At 38.3% G+C, this 18,345-nt stretch overlaps 1 protein-coding gene across 4 annotated transcripts in view; it reads left to right on the top strand.

Moving 5' to 3' along the window:
* Positions 1-17,622, top strand: part of LOC134754243 (circadian locomoter output cycles protein kaput) — a 43,190-nt gene extending 25,568 nt beyond the window's left edge. The window contains exons 10-13 of one of the 4 annotated variants that reach the window (XM_063690440.1): positions 4,898-5,116; positions 5,514-5,702; positions 9,883-9,999; positions 14,512-17,622. In XM_063690440.1, coding sequence (XP_063546510.1) covers positions 4,898-5,116; positions 5,514-5,702; positions 9,883-9,999; positions 14,512-14,670 — 684 coding nt within the window. In that variant the 3' untranslated portion in view covers positions 14,671-17,622. Of the gene's footprint in view, positions 1-4,897; positions 5,117-5,447; positions 5,703-9,864; positions 10,000-14,511 lie in introns of all 4 variants that reach the window. The other 3 variants (XM_063690439.1, XM_063690438.1, XM_063690437.1) reach the window with 3 other exon arrangements.
* The last annotated feature ends 723 nt before the right edge of the window (positions 17,623-18,345 follow it).

The following is an 18,345-nucleotide window of genomic DNA, read 5'->3' as shown; positions in this document are numbered from 1 at the left end:
TACAGTACATCATACTATAGATCATTTATCTTGGTTTTATTTTTTCAGACACATCCAAAAATGTTGAGTGTATACTTTAAAATGAGCATTTTATATAAAAAGGCAAAAATAAGTTTCGTTACATTGAACTTGCATAGCTAAACCTGAGTTCCTGTGGTTAATCATGGTGTAAGCGATCTATATTGCACCCGTTTATTTATGTAGCTACGTTTATTTGTGCAAAAAAGACTTAATAGATTTAAGCGGGGTAATTTCAACTGGTCTCCATAGTAAGTAGTGATGGGACTCATGTCTATTAGAATCAATCGATAATGTGTCTTAATGTCTACAGGTTAACACATATTTTTTTAATGATGTTTTTATTCGAATCCATATTAAGAATAAAGCATAGACTGTTGACTGTATGTCACAAAAATGAAATATTTAAAACTTAATTACTTAGGCTTACATTTGGTAGGTACTTTCTTCCTAAAAATTTAAAATATCAACAATTCAACATTAATGTGTATTGTACCAATGAAGATATAATAAGATAGAGCGGTACTGTCATAATATATTTAGTAACCACTGTAAATTCACTGCCATCTATCGACATACTTTAAAACTAAAAATGAAGATTTATAAAAATACGTTAAAATGTATTTAAATATGGATAAATTATTTTTTTATTTGCATTCATTATTTATATGATTTTGACCCATATTCTTTCACTGGTATGCGTTAAAATGATAAATAACAAACGAAACAGTCAACGCCCTCTATACGAGAGTAGGCCAAAACTAGTGGTGCCATCTGATCGAGAATCAAATTTACGTGATTTTCGAGGCACGTTTTTTCCTTAGACTGTATCCATCTATTACGGAGTTATATCTATCTTTGATTGTACCTATTTTAAGTCCATACTTTTTGCTGATCTTATTGAATACCGTGATAGTTATTTAAAAAAGATTAAAAATAACACATGAGGTATATTAAGATGTTTCAAACGTACACACATAGTGTTTCAATTAACACACCTATAGGGTCAATTGAACCACTCTTCCACATTCTTTTAGTTTATATATATATATATAATAGGGATCATTACATAACCATGGGCGCTAGGCCATTGAAACAAATTTTATTTTAAAACTAAATAATTAACCTTTAATAATATACGCGCATACCCTTCTAACTGTAAAAATAAATAGTTACAGGCGGTTAAACATTAAGTGTTTCAATAGTCCCCAGTCTACCCTACGACTATCATGCTACTTTTATTAAACAAAACACATCCATTTATTCAATCTGTCAAATGTTTAAAAGGAACGGTAATACCTTAAATAAAAAAAGCAATTTTTCAAAATAGTATGAAAAACACTTTTGCAACTAAAACTTTTTCTTGTCAAGTTCAAGTTTTGCAATATTTCTCAAAATTCCCGTTATATTTAATTAATTCCATATGTATATTACACTATGTATACAGATACATTCAATTTGATGAGGGGGGGCAAACGCTTAAGAAAATCGACGATCTCCTTTCATGCATACTAAAATTAATATAATAAAAATATAGTCCTTTACAGAGTCAGTATTTTTAAATGAGATATTTGCATGGAATCGTGTACATCACTAGTGTTTGTTCAATTTAATATAAAATATGGACGGGTAATTTCAACTACCAAATAGACGAAATTAGCCGCTATCTCAATTTTAGCGGGATTATTTAAACTATCGCCAAATTACATATTATTAAAACATAAACTACATTAGATTCAGTGACATACAATCATAGAATAGGCTATAAATATAGGACACCTTTGAAAAACTTGTAAAGATCCATTAAAACCACTATTTTATAGAATATTTAAAGAGCCAACTCGCACGTGCCCACAAAGAATTTCGTCGAAAACAAAATGGCCACGTAACTCAGAAAGCATTCAGTCTATTAACACCATCCGTGGTAAAATTATGAACAATCTTCCGCTATCTGGACATATATGGCACTCTAGTTAGTAATGTAAAACATGGAAGATATTTCGATTAGTTAAAATTTCCCGCAGTCGAAATAGTCCCCCACCTGTACCATTTTTGTATTTTTTATTTTTATATGATTGTGACCCATGTTCTTTCACTGATATGTGTTTAAATTGTTAAATAACAAACGAAACGTTCAACGCCATCTAAACGAGAATAGGCCAAAGGTTAGTATTGGTGGTAGCGCTATCTGTGCGAGAATAAAATTTTCATGATTTCTGAGGCTCGTTTTTTTCTCAGACTTTATTCATCTTATACGAAGTTATAACTATAGGTATAGGTCTTTGCTTCAAGTGAGGTTGAGCAGTGAGCACACACCAGAGATAAGCGCGCAGTGGTGTGTGCGTTTCTCTTGGCGTTCCTATTGGTTGTTCTTCTCGCACACTGCTCTCTCTCTCATATCTGGTGGACGCTCCCCTGAAAGTATTGTCTAGAATGTGTAGTATAGCAAAACTTACAAAATTGACTGAACTATATTGATTAATACACCATATAGTGCACTGCCTTATGGTAATATAGTTTAGATCCGGAAACCGCTTTCAACTTTTAGTATGTTATTTGGCATAGTATTGGGTTTACCAAACTGCCGGGAGAAAGCGGCGCCGGCCATCTACTTCAGCGGAATGAGTGGAATGACGTCATCAAAATTACTCCCGCCTCGTTGCGAATATTGCATATTGCACCCAAACTATGCATTGCACATACACGTGTGGGATATTAAATGAAAGCCAATTAAATATTCGATATTTCATTTCTACACTATGTACCAAAATATACAATATTTTAAGAGCAATTTACAAAGAAATAAAATGATGTAAAAAATATTCGATTATTTGGGTTTTATAACCAAACCAAAAGTCTGACGTTAAAGCAATTAATTACAACATTAAAGATGATGTCTCAAGCCATACACTGATATCAAAAAAATCAAAATCAGACCAAAAATGTGAAAATTATGCATCAAAATGTAGGTATTTGCTAGAACAAATGCATTAAAGTTAAAAAAATCGAAATTGGTCATTTTCAAGATAATCCGCATAAGCTTCTAGTATGTTATTAGCAATATAAAAAGGATCATAAAACTGCTGGGAGACAATATCTATAGCGCCTGAGTGACAAATAATGGCGTCATACATGTGACCACTACCGAAATTTGCAAAATCTAAATTATAACTATACCATGAGTCATACATACACGTGTGCTATATCGAACGAAAGGTTATTAAATATATCATGATTCGTTACTACATTATTTATAAAAACAATGTATATTTTAGGAGCTACAAACAAAGAAAAAACACTTTTCATGAGAAAAGTTCGTGTATATATATATATATATTTTATAGCTCAACTAAAAACGTTATATTTATGTTGTGTAAAAGAAACCATTTATTCAACTATACGTCACAGCAAAAATTTTGAATTTCCGATAAAAACTGTAGAAGTTGTACCAAAACAACTAAACCGCGCCAACAATTCTACCTTAATGCGCTCATATTATGCAAAGAATAGTCCTAATTATCGGGTATTAAATGAAAGAACATTACATAAAACACATGAAAACGATATTTTCGAGTGAAATCATAATTTATAAATTGAATTTGCTTGATAAATATGCAAAACAACGGTTTCGTTTCGTACCTAATCTCCTCCTTTGAAAGTCGGTTAAAATTTAGGTTTTGTGCACACACTGACTTCTGTAACACAGGTTTCTTACCTAGCTCAGAAGTCAGGGACTTCAACACCTATTTTGTACTTGCTTATGTCAATATTTTTTTTATTTTATTTTTTCAAATTCAATTTATAAATTATGATTTCACTCCAAAACATCGTTTTCATGTGTTTTATGTAATGTTCTTTCATTTAATACCCGATAATTTTATTAGGACTATTCTTTGCATAATATGAGCGCATTAAGGTAGAATTGTTGGCGCGCTTTAGTTATTTTGGTACAACTTCCATAGTTTTTATCGGAAATTAAAATTTTAAGCTGTAAGGTATAGTTGAATAACTGGTTTCTTTTATATTATACGCAACATTGTTATAACGTTTTTAGTTGAGTTATAAAATATATACATACCTATATATGAACTTTTTCATAAAAAGTGTTTTTTCTCGAATCATAATATATTTAATAACCTTTCGTCTGATGTAGCACACGTGTACATATAACTCATGGTATAGTTATAATTTAGATTTTGCAAATTTCGGCAGTGGTCACATGTATGACGCCATTATTTGTCACTCAGGCACTATAGAGATTGTCTCCCAGCAGTTTTATGATCCTTTTTATATTGCTAATAACATACTAGAAGCTTATGCGGATTATCCTGAAAATGACCAACCTACATTTTGATGCACAATTTTCACATTTTCGGTCTGATTTTAATTTTTTTGATATTAGTATATGGCTTGAGACATCAGCTTTAATTTTGTAGTACATTGCTTTAACGTCCGACTTTTGGCTTGGTTGTAAAACTCAAATAATCGATTTTTTTTTTCATGATTTTTATTTCTTTTTAAATTGTTCTTAAACTATTGTATATTTTGGTACATAGTGTAGAAATGAAATATAGCATATTTAATTGGCATTTGTTTAATACCCCACACGTGTATGTGCAATGCATAGTTTGGATGCAATATGCAATATTCGCAACGAGGCGGGAGTCATTTTGTTGACGTCATTCCGCTGAAGTAGATGACCGGCGCCGCTGTCTCCCGGCAGTTTTAGAGATCCGATACCATGCCCAACTACATACTAAAAGTTGGTGGCGGTTTCCGGATCTGAACTATCTCTTCGGCCGTTTCCCATAAGGCATAGTACTAATAGCAAGCCTTTGTTTAGTGTTTTTCTTGTATAATAAACTTTGTACATTTGTAGCCGGCGTCAGTGAAGTCGGCGTCAGGCAGTTCGACGGGCACGACGGCGACGACGGGCGCGCCGTCCGTGTACACGTCGTGGCCGCGCGCGTGCACGCGCTACGCCAGCTCCGAGTCGTCGCGCTATGCGCCCGCCGAGCCGAGCCGGTACGCGCCCGGCTGCGACACCGGCTCGCTCTCCGGCGACTCGCGCTCGTCGCAGCGGCACACTACTCGCACGGTCAGTATTTATTGATAATGATAGGTAACGTTATGCACTACGGCTACGCCATCTCCGAGTCGTCATATTGCTAATCTCGATATTCGAAGGCCGCGGTGATCCTACCCCGGCAATAGAATACCAGTATTGCCATGATCAAACCTCGTTTTATAATTACAACACAACTATTTAGCCGACCATTCGATCCGATCGACGACACGACCATCGAAAAAGTCTACTTATAAGTAGACTTATAATAGTATACAATATTCAGCATGTTTCAACTTACTAACAATGTGTTTACATTTCTGGTTAACTTAATTAATAAATTCAGTTTTTTTCCTTCAATTAGAAGCGTGCGTTACGAAATACCGTGTTAGCCAGTTATGGTGACGGTGGACTGATGACGTTCTCGCAGCTCAAGCACGAGCCGACGCTGGTGCCTCAGCGCGCGATTGGCGCGCAGTACCTGGAGCCGGCGCCGTACGTGGGCGCGGTGAGCGTGCCCGCGCCGATGGTGTCGGTGGTGCCGGCGCTGCCCGGCGTGCTGCCGCTGTCGCTGCCCTCGCTACCCGTCATTGTCACGCCCGACCAGGCGCAGATGCAGGTGAGGTCATCATTCACTATTCATTGAAATTCAACTGATTTTAGTATAACAGTATTTTAGTGGCAACGTAGTTGAGGTAAAGATATCGGTATAAGGAATAACTTGGGAGATAGTATAAAACTGGGCTGAAATAAGCTACATAAATTTCTTTTTCTCAAACATGCTATGTAATATTGATATTACGTTCTTTATATTAGGCTGGGAATTACGTTTCAGGCGCGGCTAGACGAGAGGTCTGTAATGAAATTTCATACAAAGTTGCAGGCCTAGGCCGGGAAGTGGCTTTTTTTAAATTTCTATTTCACATATAATTGTAGCACAGCGTCATTGCATTCAGCCATTAAAAAAAACTATAAGCAATATTTACTTTTTGGTTCGTTTATGACATTCTGCCAATACGCCTATTAAAAAAAACTTTTTTTTTTAACCTGACTTGGGCTCTACGCACTAGGGTCATTAGAGCGTAAGGACTGTGTGGGGGGATGGTAGTCTGGGGAAAATCCAGGACCCTATATTAATCGTTTGAGAAAAGCACTATACATACATCGGCGTGAAAACGGGTTGTCGGCCTCATAACTATCCGGCCTCACTACGTTCGGCCGTATATTCTATTCGGCCGGCAACCCCTTCCTTCCCGGCCTCTGTAGTAATGTACTATAACTCGACTATGCTCCCACTAAATACTTCACGTCAAAGCCAATCTGGTTGTTATATATAAATTTTTCGCTTTCGAAAAAAGTAAAATGACAATACCGCAAGACTTTCCTCATGAGTCATAAAGTTTTAAATTTAATGAGACCATGAAATGAAACTAAGATTACAATTAATATGACATCAAGAAAGTTAAATGCGGAAGGTCTCTGTAACTCTACGTCGGAATGTCAATCTTAATTTTCAATGTAGTTTTTTTTTATATACCTTTGCGCTTTACGCTTGTCAACTGATAGTACAAGCGGATTAGGTCTCACCTCGAAATCCTTCTAAAGTTATGATATTTGGTAATTATGTTAATTAAAGGTCTCTTTTTCATGTCCACACTATTTGACATTTGGGGACCTCGAGGAATCGCAGCCATCTTGGATAATGTGTACCATCCTGGAGAAATTTGCGTTTTACTCTAAATATACGTTCTCTATGAAAATATGGTGTAAGGCAACATTAAAGCTTATTAAATTCTACACGAAACAGTCATATTTCTAGAAGAAAGCTCCGTTTTAGGGACATGGTGTTTTATACCTTTTTTGTGTAAAACTTAATAAGCTTTTGTTTTGCCATACACAGTATTCACATTAAACCCAGATATTCCGAGAAAAACAGAAAAACCAAAAAATACTTTTCAAGATGGCGTTTGATCCCTGTGGTCCCCCAAGGCTCCTATTTTATAACACGCAAACAGGGATCCCTGAAATTGTAGGTGTCAAATTTCATTACTGTCACTATTGTTTAAACCCCATTTAAGACCTAAAATCTGTTTTTGCTGTCACATTTTCAAGTCCTAAACATTTTTCCTCCATTTATTTTAGTAAATATGTATTGCATAGCACTTGTGTACCAATTATGGATCTACTGATGTCTATTTTATTGAAATCCACTCAATAGTTTAGGCGCTAGAAGTCAAAATATGATTTACTATTCAACATCCTCTCAAGGCGGCTGTATTGATTTTAATAAAACAAGTGTAAACAGGTTGTGAAGGTCAAGAGGAATCTACCGATGTCATTTAAAAAAATCCGTCCAGTATCCTGAGCTACAGGATGTACTGATTTTTAGTATTTAAACCCATAACCCTACTTTCTGTTTAAGTCGCAGTCGAGTAAAATGTTGATATTGGGGTAGAACGTGTACAAACGTATACACAAAAGTGGAATTCATATTTCTCCAAGTTTCATATTAAGAGAATATCCCCTGAAAGGGTATAAGCGCTAAATCTGGATTCAGCTATTATTTTCTATAACAAGACGTATTTTTTCCGCAAAGATATCTAGGACTTAATAAGAATCGTGTAGAATTTAATAAGCTTTAATGTTGCCTTACACCATATTTATATCCAAATGTATAATATACAACACACAGTTCATGATCAGCAACGCAGGCTTCGTCAAGTGCTTACAACAATAAATCAGCTACAGGCTTCGTCACCTACTAACAAATGATATAATCCGCAACAGGCTTTGTCAATCTTAAACACTAAATTAAACTAGGCCAAGTCCCCACTTCGGACCGTAGCCGGTCCAAAAGTCCCCATGACACTGGCAGCGTTGCCCCGTTGAATTGCCAAGGAGATCTGTTGGACCAGATACGATCCGGAGCGGGGATCGCAACCCCTTTCTCTTAGTCGCCGACCCAATTGCCACACAAACTCCTTAGCCTCCGCACCCCAAGATCCTGCAGTCTCCACCGCCACCGGTATGAACTCATATGTTGGTTCCAAGGCAGAGTACTTTAAATGCTTTTGTTAGGCCGCATACTCAGCAGCCGAATCAGCAGTACTGATGGTGTGATTCAGATGGGACGGGGCAAAGGTGCTAACACACGTTGCGTCCTACTCAGCAGCCGAATCAGCAGTACTGATGGTGTGATTCAGATGGGACGGGGCAAAGGTGCTAACACACGTTGCGTCCCATAAGAGGCACCGGCCCTTCTGCCAAGGAACCAACGTAAGACCATCTGGCCTTTTGCCGTCCGAACGGCACAAACCCGGAGGCTCCAGGACGCAGAGAACGTTGGCCGAGATCAAAGCCCTGCGAACTACCTCATTTATCGCGTGGTGACGCGAAAAACTACCAGCGCACCTCTGGCAGCTAAGCCCATGGTGTCCGTCCTCCTGAACCATGGCTCCACATATACATCTATGCACCTCGCAAACCTTCGACCCCAACCGTAAGGCAGCCGCAATCCTTAAAGAATCATTATCCAGCAGCGTGCCTAACTGGGGGGAAGGTAATGCATGAAGCCATGCTCCTGACTCACACCTAGATGCGGCCTTAAAGCGCACTGCCTCGCTCAGCAAATCCGTAACCACCTTCTTACACAATATGTCATCCCAACCTCTTTGAGTGGCAGGATTGCTTGGCGGCTCAGTACCATGACAAATATATTTATCTATCTGTGGAAACTTGTAATTGGCTCACTGCTTCTATGTTATTACCGAACGTGTTACTTCAGCTGTAAGTTTTCCTAATAAATAAAATAAAAAAAAAAAAATAAAAAAAAAATAGAGGACCACTTGAGATATGCTTCAGCAGCAAAAGGTATCTGGGGATTGCCACCATTGCTAGACAATATACGAGTGACTAGCCCCAAAGTCCCATGCGCTGAGGCAAGGAAAGCCACCACGCCTACCTCCACCATATTTTCATAAAGAACGTATATTTAGAGTAAAACGCAAATTTCTCCAGGATGGTACACATTTTCCAAGATGGCTGCGATTCCTCGAGGTCCCCAAATGTGAAATAGTGTGGATATGAAAAAAGACCATTAATTAACATACATACCTAATTTCATAACTTTGGAAGGATTTCGAGGTTAGACTTAATCCGATTGTACTATGAGTCGCTGGGTAGCTATTGGATATTTGTACAAGCGATCATATACAGTGTGGAAAAAAATAATGGGCCCTGGAGGGAAAGAGCCTTAAAACCTTAAGTTAGCTCATTTTACTTAAAGGTAATTTATTAGGCTTTTATTTTTTTAAAGAAACAAAACTGCATCCAAAAATTTTCATATTTTTTTCCAATTTCGCTTGTCTAAAAATATTCTTGAGTACTAAATATTCGATTTTATGGATATTTTGTACGACAGACGAGTGTAAGACCTAATGTTTCTTGGAGAAATGTTATCATTAACAGAACTGTATCGACTAGTAGAATTAAATAGCGAGTGTTTATATTTTGGAATTATTAACCGGTTCGATTCCTGGGTGAGACGAGCGAATTTAAAAAAATCTGATTGCTGTTTTGATTTTTTTTATAAAAGAATGTTTCATTCAAGTAAAATGAGCTAACTTAAGGTTTTAAGGCACTTTCCCTCCATGGCCCATACATTTTTTCCACACTATATAGAAGGTTTATCTCCGCATTTAAAGTTGTATCGTTAGCAACTCCAATACGAATGGTTGCCATTGGCATTCGGTATTGAAACGTATTGTGATGATGCGAGCTAGTGGCCGTGGCAGGAGCAGCTGCAGCAGAAGCACGAGGAGCTGCAGCAGATGATCGTGCGCCAGCAGGAGGAGCTGCGGCAGGTCAAGGAGCAGCTGCTGCTGGCGCGCCTCGGCATGCTGGAGCCCTTGCCCGCTGTGAGTACCGCCATCTTTGTACATTACTCTTGTAACAGGAGCATTCCGACAGTTTGCCAATCTCCTTCATGTGTCGTCTATGGCATATCCCATGATAATATAATTATATAGTCTACTGTCTATCAATACAAACACAATGAATACACAGCCAAAAAGAAGCCGGCCTAAAAAAAGTTCTTAAATACTATTATTATAAAAACCGGCCAAGTGCGAGTCGGACTCGCGCACCGAGGGTTCCATACTTTTTAGGGTTCCGTACCCAAAGGGTAAAAACGGGACCCTATTACTAAGACTCCGCTGTCCGTCTGTCTGTCTTGTCACCAGGCTATATCTCATGAACCGTGATAGCTAGACAGTTGAAATTTTCACAGATGATGTATTTCTGTTGCCACTATAACAACAAATACTAAAAAGTACGGAACTCTCGGTGCGCGAGTCCGACTCGCACTTGGCCGGTTTTTTTAGTATTTGTTGTTATAGCGGCAACAGAAATACATCATCTGTGAAAATTTCAACTGTCTAGCTATCACGGTTCATGAGATGCAGACATACGGACAGACGGACAGCGGAGTCTTAGTAATAGGGTCCTGTTTGTACCTTTTGGGTACGGAACCCTAAAAATAGACATCTAAGCAATTGTTAAGCGTAAAATAATGTTGTCATGTTTGGGAGTGAATTATTTCGTATGAAAACAAAATGGTTAAATAGGACACGTTAAAGGCCAGGATGTTCAAGGTTCTTTCTGCATAGGCCAAAGGACGCGCACAGCCTCTGGCCGAGCTTCGTGTAGGGCTGAAGGTTTGGACATAGTATAAACAGGGCAAAGTATGTTATCTTCATACAACGCACCGCGCGCGACTTGTACGAGGGGCGTCCAATATAAAGTGAGAATGAGATGCAAATTGCAAACTCTTTCAATATTAGGAAATTAAATACTAGCCGGTAAAGCTAATCTATCTAGCTGATTGCTTTGAAAAAAAAACCGGCCAAGTGCGAGTCGGACGTCGGACTCGCGTTCCAAGGGTTCCGTACATTACACAATTTAAACAATGTATTTTTTATGTGAAATGTCTTTAAAAAACCCGTAGGGGTCGGATCAAAAACTAAGTAATTAAGTCCGACACACGCTTGACTGCACATTTCTAGTAGGTTTTCCGGTGATCTATAGGTAAAGATCTATTTTGTGTATTTTTTTCAAAATTTTTGACCCAGTAGTTTCGGAGATAAAGGGGGGGGGGGAATGGTCATTTTCTGCCTATTTTCTTGAATAACTTCTAAACTATTAATCTAAACATTATAAAAAATATATATTTGAGATTGTCACAATGAGCTATATCATTTGATATATAACACGATATAGTTTGAAAAACTTTATTTTTTAATTTTCTCATTCACCCCCCAAAAGTTAAAATTAATGTGTTTACGTTACATGTCCATCTTTGGGTCACAAACTTACATATGTGTACCAAATTTCCACTTAATTGGTCCAGTAGTGAGAAAATAGGCTGTGACAGACGGACAGACAGACGCACGAGTGATCCTATAAGGGTTCCGTTTTTTCCTTTTGAGGTACGGAACCCTAAAAAACGATCTGTCTTTGGTTTAAAAAAAAAACGGTCATTTCTTTGCAATGCTATTGAGTACGTTAGCGAAAATGGAAAAAATTAAACTGCGCGCCGTTATCAAATACGTGTGTTTGAAAATTTTTTCTACGGACCAAGTCAATTTAGGGTCTAATAATAATATAATTTCTTTATTAAGGTAACTAGGACCCATTGTTGTTAGGTACATGGTGACTTAAAATCTATTGTTAATATTTAAAATACTAATTAAATTAAATTAATTTAAAAATTTACAATAAATTAAATTAATGAAATAAAAATTTACAATAAATTAAATTAATACAATCAAAATTCACAATAAATTATTAAAATCAATTAAACTAGATTTCACAAATAAATAAATAAAATCAATTAAATTAAAATTTACACAATTAACTACCCATGATCATTAAGTTATTAATGTGTTTGTGCATGGGCGAATCAGGCTTTTCTATAAACACTTTTAGGATGCCGTTAGAGATGCTCCGCATTCTACTAACTAGCGAGGCAGTTCTTTTGCGCACGATGGCGTGAAACCCGTCTGTGCGTGTCTCCGCAAACATTTTAGATGCACTACAGAAGCGGGGCAGCTTCAACAACGCCCGAAAGCCGTTATTATATTGAACCCTCAGGGCACTGAGCAGCCTTCTGAGTGCAGTTGAACCACAGGCTGCTCGTGTAGAAGCTCTGACAGAACGCTTTAAATAGAGTGATTTTGACTTGATCCGAGCAACGAGCAAACCTGCGGGCCCAACATGTTACTCCTCACCGCCAGTTCTCGTTCAAAATCTAAATGATCTTTAATGTTGTCGGTTAGATAATGCCCCAGATATTTGAAACTATAGACTCTCTGCAATGGTGCACCGTTGAGACAAATGTCCGGCACATTAAGAGGTGGCATTTCCGGTCTTTTACCGGCAGCCTTAAAGATCATGTATTCACTTTTTTTTACATTATATTGTAATCCGTGTCTGCTCGCATAGGACTCGCAAATATTTAGGAGCCTTCTCAGTGCCTTCACCGATGGGCTCAACAACACCATGTCGTCTGCGTAGCTGATGTTGCTTACACAGACACCATCCAAGTGACATCCCACATGCGTGTTGCTGAGCTCAGATATAAGCCCATCCATATACAAGTTAAAGAGTTTAGGCGAAGACAATCCTCCTTGTCTTACGCCACACTCTAAACCATACGAGTGAACGTGCACTAGCCCATCGTACACAATTGCGCTGATTAGCGTACCAATACTGAAATATGCTCTTCCGTATTCGACAGTCGCACCTTGGTGTGCCGAATTTAGACGTGGAAGAACATCGACCATGGACGACCCCCGCTCCGGACGCCCTACTACAGCAGTAACTGAAGAAAATGTGAAAAAAATCGAAAACTTAGTTAAAGCGGATCGTCGTTTCACGGTTCGTTTTATTGCTGAAAATGTAAAGATTTCAACGGGGAGCGTGCATAATATTTTACATGATCGCTTGGGTATGAAAAATGTATCTGCGCGTTGGGTACCAAGAATGCTTACTGACACGCAAAAACAAACTAGAGTGTTGATGTGTCAAGAAGCTTTGGACCAGCACGCAGTACGCTTTGTACAGCAAGACCGGGAACTTTTATTGGCGCGATTTATAACAATGGACGTAACATGGCTCCATCATTAGTCGAAACGAAACTGCAGTCTATGACATGGAAAAGGCCATCATCTCCAACTCCGAAGAAATTCAAGGTGGGCCCATCTGCCGGTAAGGTCATGGGCTCTGTTTTTTGGGATGGTAAAGGGGTATTAATGATTGAGTATCTCGAGCATGGAGCTACTATTACGGGCATGTATATGCCAAACAAATAGCAACATTGCGCAATGAGATCCGCGAAAAATGGCGAGGTAAACTCTCGAAAGTTGTGCTGTTCCACCAGGACAATGCCCCGGCACACAAGTCCGCCGTTGCAATGGCCGCAATTCGTGATGCTAAGTTCTATATCCTTAAGCATCCTCCGTATTCACCAGATCGCCCCCAGTGATTTCTATCTATTTCCGAGATTAAAAGAAGTTCAATACCTGAGGGGCCAGAAATTTGAAGACGACGACGCGGTAGTCGCTTCAGTACAAGATTTTTTAAGTACTCAAGATCAGACCTTTTTTTAAAAATGGAATTTTAAGTTTAGAAAAAAGATATACTAAGTGTATTATGCTAAAAGGTGACTATGTCGAAAAATTTAATTTTTATTAAAAGTTGTTTATAACATACTCATTCTCACTTTTTATTGAACTCCCCTCGTATGTGTGCGCCATAGTATATGCGTCGCCGCACGCACACTCAAATAAAATCTCGACTGGCGCACTGAGAAACGGGTCGAGATTTTGTTTGAGTGTGCGTGCGGCGACGCATAGATACTATGGCGCACACATACAAGTCGCGCGCGGTGCGTTGTATGATGATAACATACTTTTCCTTGTTTATACTATGGTTTGGAGCTTCTGAGCGAGGCCGAAGCTGCAGGAGGTCTGAGATCGAACACTGAGTCGTTTACAAGACCTTACCGTACCGTACCGTATTCCACTGTCGATGCCTCTCTAGTCTCTATGTATGGACATATGTTTTATTAGGGTTCCGTACCCAAAGGGTAAAAACGGGACCCTATTACTAAGACTCTGCTGTCCGTCTGTCTGTCTGTCACCAGGCTGTATCTCACGAACCGTGATAGTTAGACAGTTGAAATTTTCACACATGTATTTCTGTTGCCGCTATAAAAACAAATACTAAACATACATATGTAACATGTTTATTATGACTGTTTGTGTACTAAAAAAAAGTACGGTGGGCGAGTCCGACTCACTTGTCCGGTTTTTTTATTATAATAATATTAGTATGGCCAAGTACGTGTTATTATAATTGCGGTGTTACAGGTGACGAACCCATACCTAAACAACGAAACAGAGAGAAACCCGCCACGGCTTCCTGGCGAGCTGGTGTACGAGGAGTCGGACCGCGTCCTGGCCGTGGCCGGCTACCCGCCGCCCCCGCCCCCGCCCCCGCCCCCGCCACACCCGCTCCCGCCACAGTGACTCCCCACACCCACCAGCCGGTAAGGTTACAGGCTATGTTACCCTAGCTTACCAGGCTGTACCAGGTAATGAAGCAACTGGTCTTATTGTTATGATCACTTCTCATAAATACTTAACATACCTATAGTGATCATTTGATTTGACGCCTTCATGATTGACTAATTTATGTCGATTAGTAGGCCACTTGGAGGTTTTAAAGCGATTACGAAAATCGCCTTTGATCTCCGCTACCTCTACTCATACTACCGACGTAGATGTTCTGCATGTGTGCCAATACCAATGAAAATGTATGTGATATTTCCATTTTCTTTTTACGACGCTTGTTTCATAATACTGTAGTAAAATTATGAAGAATTATTTTTTTATTGTATATTATACATATTTTAGTTCTCGTAGTAATAAAGGTCACCCTGCTCATGTATGTTCTAATTTGGGTCCTTTTATACGAGATAACATAAGATTTTTTTAGCAAAAAGAAATAGTGCTATTGAATCATGCCATAAAACTGTTATTAGGTATATTGTTAATATTTTTAAATCAGCAGTAGTATTAATTTAGTATTCGACGAAACGGTGGAGTTATTATTATATTTCGTTTAAGCGTCACATCAATGAATTTGCTGTTTATGAAGTAAAAAAATCGGCCAAGTGCGAGTCGGACTCGCGCACCGAGGGTTCCGTACTTTTTTGTATTTGTTGTTATATGTATAGCGGCAACAGAAATACATAATTTGTGAAAATTTCAACTGTCTAGCCAATACGGTTCATGAGATACAGGAGTAATAGGGTCCCGTTTTTACCCTTTGGGTACGGAACCCTAAAAAGCGACTTGTGTTGTTTAACTTAAGGGCTACTGCAAACGCAACTATAGTTATTTGTGCAACAAGAGAGGAAAGTTGGTTTTTCTTGCGAGTGTTTATTTTGAGTCCTGATAATTGAATCACGAGCGAAGCGTGATTCTAAGTTAGAATCTTGAGCGTAGCGAGGGACTCAAAAACACGAGATGTAAAATAACTTTGCTCTCGTGTTGCACATATGATTTTTCACCTCAGTAGTGAGAACATATTAAAGGTTAAAATGTATTTCGAATTACACAAAATAATACAGTAACAAAAAAATAAAAGAAGTATGAAGTGGCAGTTCATGGCCTTCACTAAATTAAAAAGCTACTTTGTTTCACTCCCTGGAGTGAGGAAAGTAGGCTTGTTCGACCTGCTGAGGTGAAAAAATATGTAACAGTCGACGTCAAAGATATGTTTACACTTTTGCGTCTTAATCCTTTGTAATAAAGCGAAAAATGTAAACATATTTTGACGGCGATTGTACGAGTGTGTCATGGAAATCTTGTAGACAAACTGACAGATTAGTCAGAAACGCATATATGTATGTTGAAACAGTCCAGTGGCTGCCGACATGGAGTGCACAATACAGAGTTGAATGATTAGGGAGGTGGTAGCACACGGCGATTTCTTGCAGCAATTCAGTCGCGATACAGCCAAGATACAGTCGCGATACAGTACCGATACAGTCCCGATGTAGAATTCATTCAGAAGCGGCACCCCCCTCCACTTTTCCTATACCCGATGTAGCGCGAAACAGTTGCGCGTTTGCATCTATGCAGAAACGATGCTGAATTATAGTTCGTTTTTTTAGCATTACAAAAAAAGGTAAACAATCTTGACGTGTCTTTTTATTGAAAAATATTTAAAAAACGCTTTTAAAAAATTAGTTTATATTACGTATGAAAGCAAAAGAATGTAAAAGATCGTATATGATTTATAAATGTAAGATATTTGCCGTGACTTATTTTTCAAAAGTTATTTAAAAAAAAGACGTCAAGATAGCTTTTCTATCTAATGCTAAAAAAAAACGAATTATAAAATAGCGCGACTGCATAACAACAGTCGCGCGTTTGTATCGCCACTGTGTCGCTCGTGCGTTGCATATGTGCCAAGGCACATGCAGCGATTCAGTCGCGCGTTCACGAAACGCGTGTATTAATCGCTGCAAAAAGTCGTGTCTGACCTCCCTTAGATCTGAACGCAGTAGAGTTTGCAGTGGCCTATATGTATTGTGGTATGTGTTTGTGCTCTTAAAATATTATGCGGCTGTGTATATTTTGATAATGGAACTGTATGAAATCTATTTTTGTTGATTTTTTGTAAATATATTACCGATCCTGCTACATGACAGCTTAGTGTAGGCTTGACTGTTCGTTTTAATAATAAGTATCATATCTGATTCTATTTTAAAGAAAATATATTATTCATTTACTTGATTGTTTATTTTGTTGCATTTGTTTGTATAATGGTTTTAACATTTTATCATGTTTCATAATATATGTTAGGTACGTTAAATATAAATATATTTTATTGTATACATTCATATGTATATCGTCATCGATGTGACTTAGTGTGTAGTACCGTAAACCAGGGTCAATAGAATAGTAGAAAACAATTGTGTACCTTTTAAGGATTTGGTAAAAAAGGCTATGCGAACATTTTATTTTAATACCTACATAAATGCAAAGTAACGCTACCAGGGGGGTGTCACTTCGCAGTTTAGGTACATTTGGCCGGCGCGCCTCCCGGGCAGGCGTATGGCAATGGGCTGCCGCTCGACTAGCGCAAAATTAAAAATACATAATGCCTTCGAAACCTAAATCTATAGATATTGTTCTGTTTACGGATGTCTGAATAAACGGAAGAACAAGGAAGCAGAAATGACATTTTTTTAAATTCCGGACTATATTGACCGACATATTTAAGAGCGCTGGTGGCCTAGCGGTAAGAGCGTGCGACTTGCAATCCGGAGGTCGTGGGTTCAAACCCCGGCTCGTACCAATGAGTTTTTCGGAACTTATGTACGAAATATCATTTGATATTTACCAGTCGCTTTTCGGTGAAGGAAAACATCGTGAGGAAACCGGACTAATCCCGACAAGGCCTAGTTTCCCCTCTGGGTTGGACGGTCAGATGGCAGTCGCTTTCGTAAAAACTAGTGCCTACGCCAATTCTTGGGATTAGTTGCCAAGCGGACCCCAGGCTCCCATGGAGCCGTGGCAAATTGCCGGGACAACGCGAGGAAGATGATGATTGACCGACATATTTTCAAAGGAATAAGTACTTCTGTGGCATACCTACTTCCGTGAGAATCAGACATACTATCTCCGGATAAAAAAGTTATGTTTACAGAATCAACGTTTATAATTTCTACATATTTATCTTAAAAATAATAAATCAGTAGGTAAATCATGTTGAATTGGGTACCTATGTTTAATGGACTGTATTATAAATTATAGTTTTGGTTCACTTTCTACATCGTTTATTAACTTTCACATTTTACAATCTTTGATACAACCGCTCTTGATGCGTGCTGAGAGAAAGAGAGGGAGCACAGATAACTTACAAACAATGCGTGGTCCGCGAGCGTACCACAGACAGTATCACTAATTTCATTCTTAATGTTGGCAATGCTGTCAACATGTTCCGCGGCCAGGCAAAATCATGAAATCACACTTAATATTAAAGTAAATATCTTGAATACAAAATATTCGCAAACAGGTTTAGTCATCATTTGGAGCATTTACCTCAGCTACATACAATGGTGCCTCTATCAAATAATGCAATATTTTCCTTAATACAAGACAAGTAATAGCTGTAATAGAGTTATTTTA

The sequence above is a fragment of the Cydia strobilella genome, chromosome Z (genome assembly GCF_947568885.1).
Source record: "Cydia strobilella chromosome Z, ilCydStro3.1, whole genome shotgun sequence".
NCBI classification, from domain to species: Eukaryota; Metazoa; Arthropoda; class Insecta; order Lepidoptera; family Tortricidae; genus Cydia; species Cydia strobilella.
The sequence above is the reverse complement of the archived record's forward strand: the minus strand, read 5'-3'. Positions and strand labels throughout refer to the sequence as shown.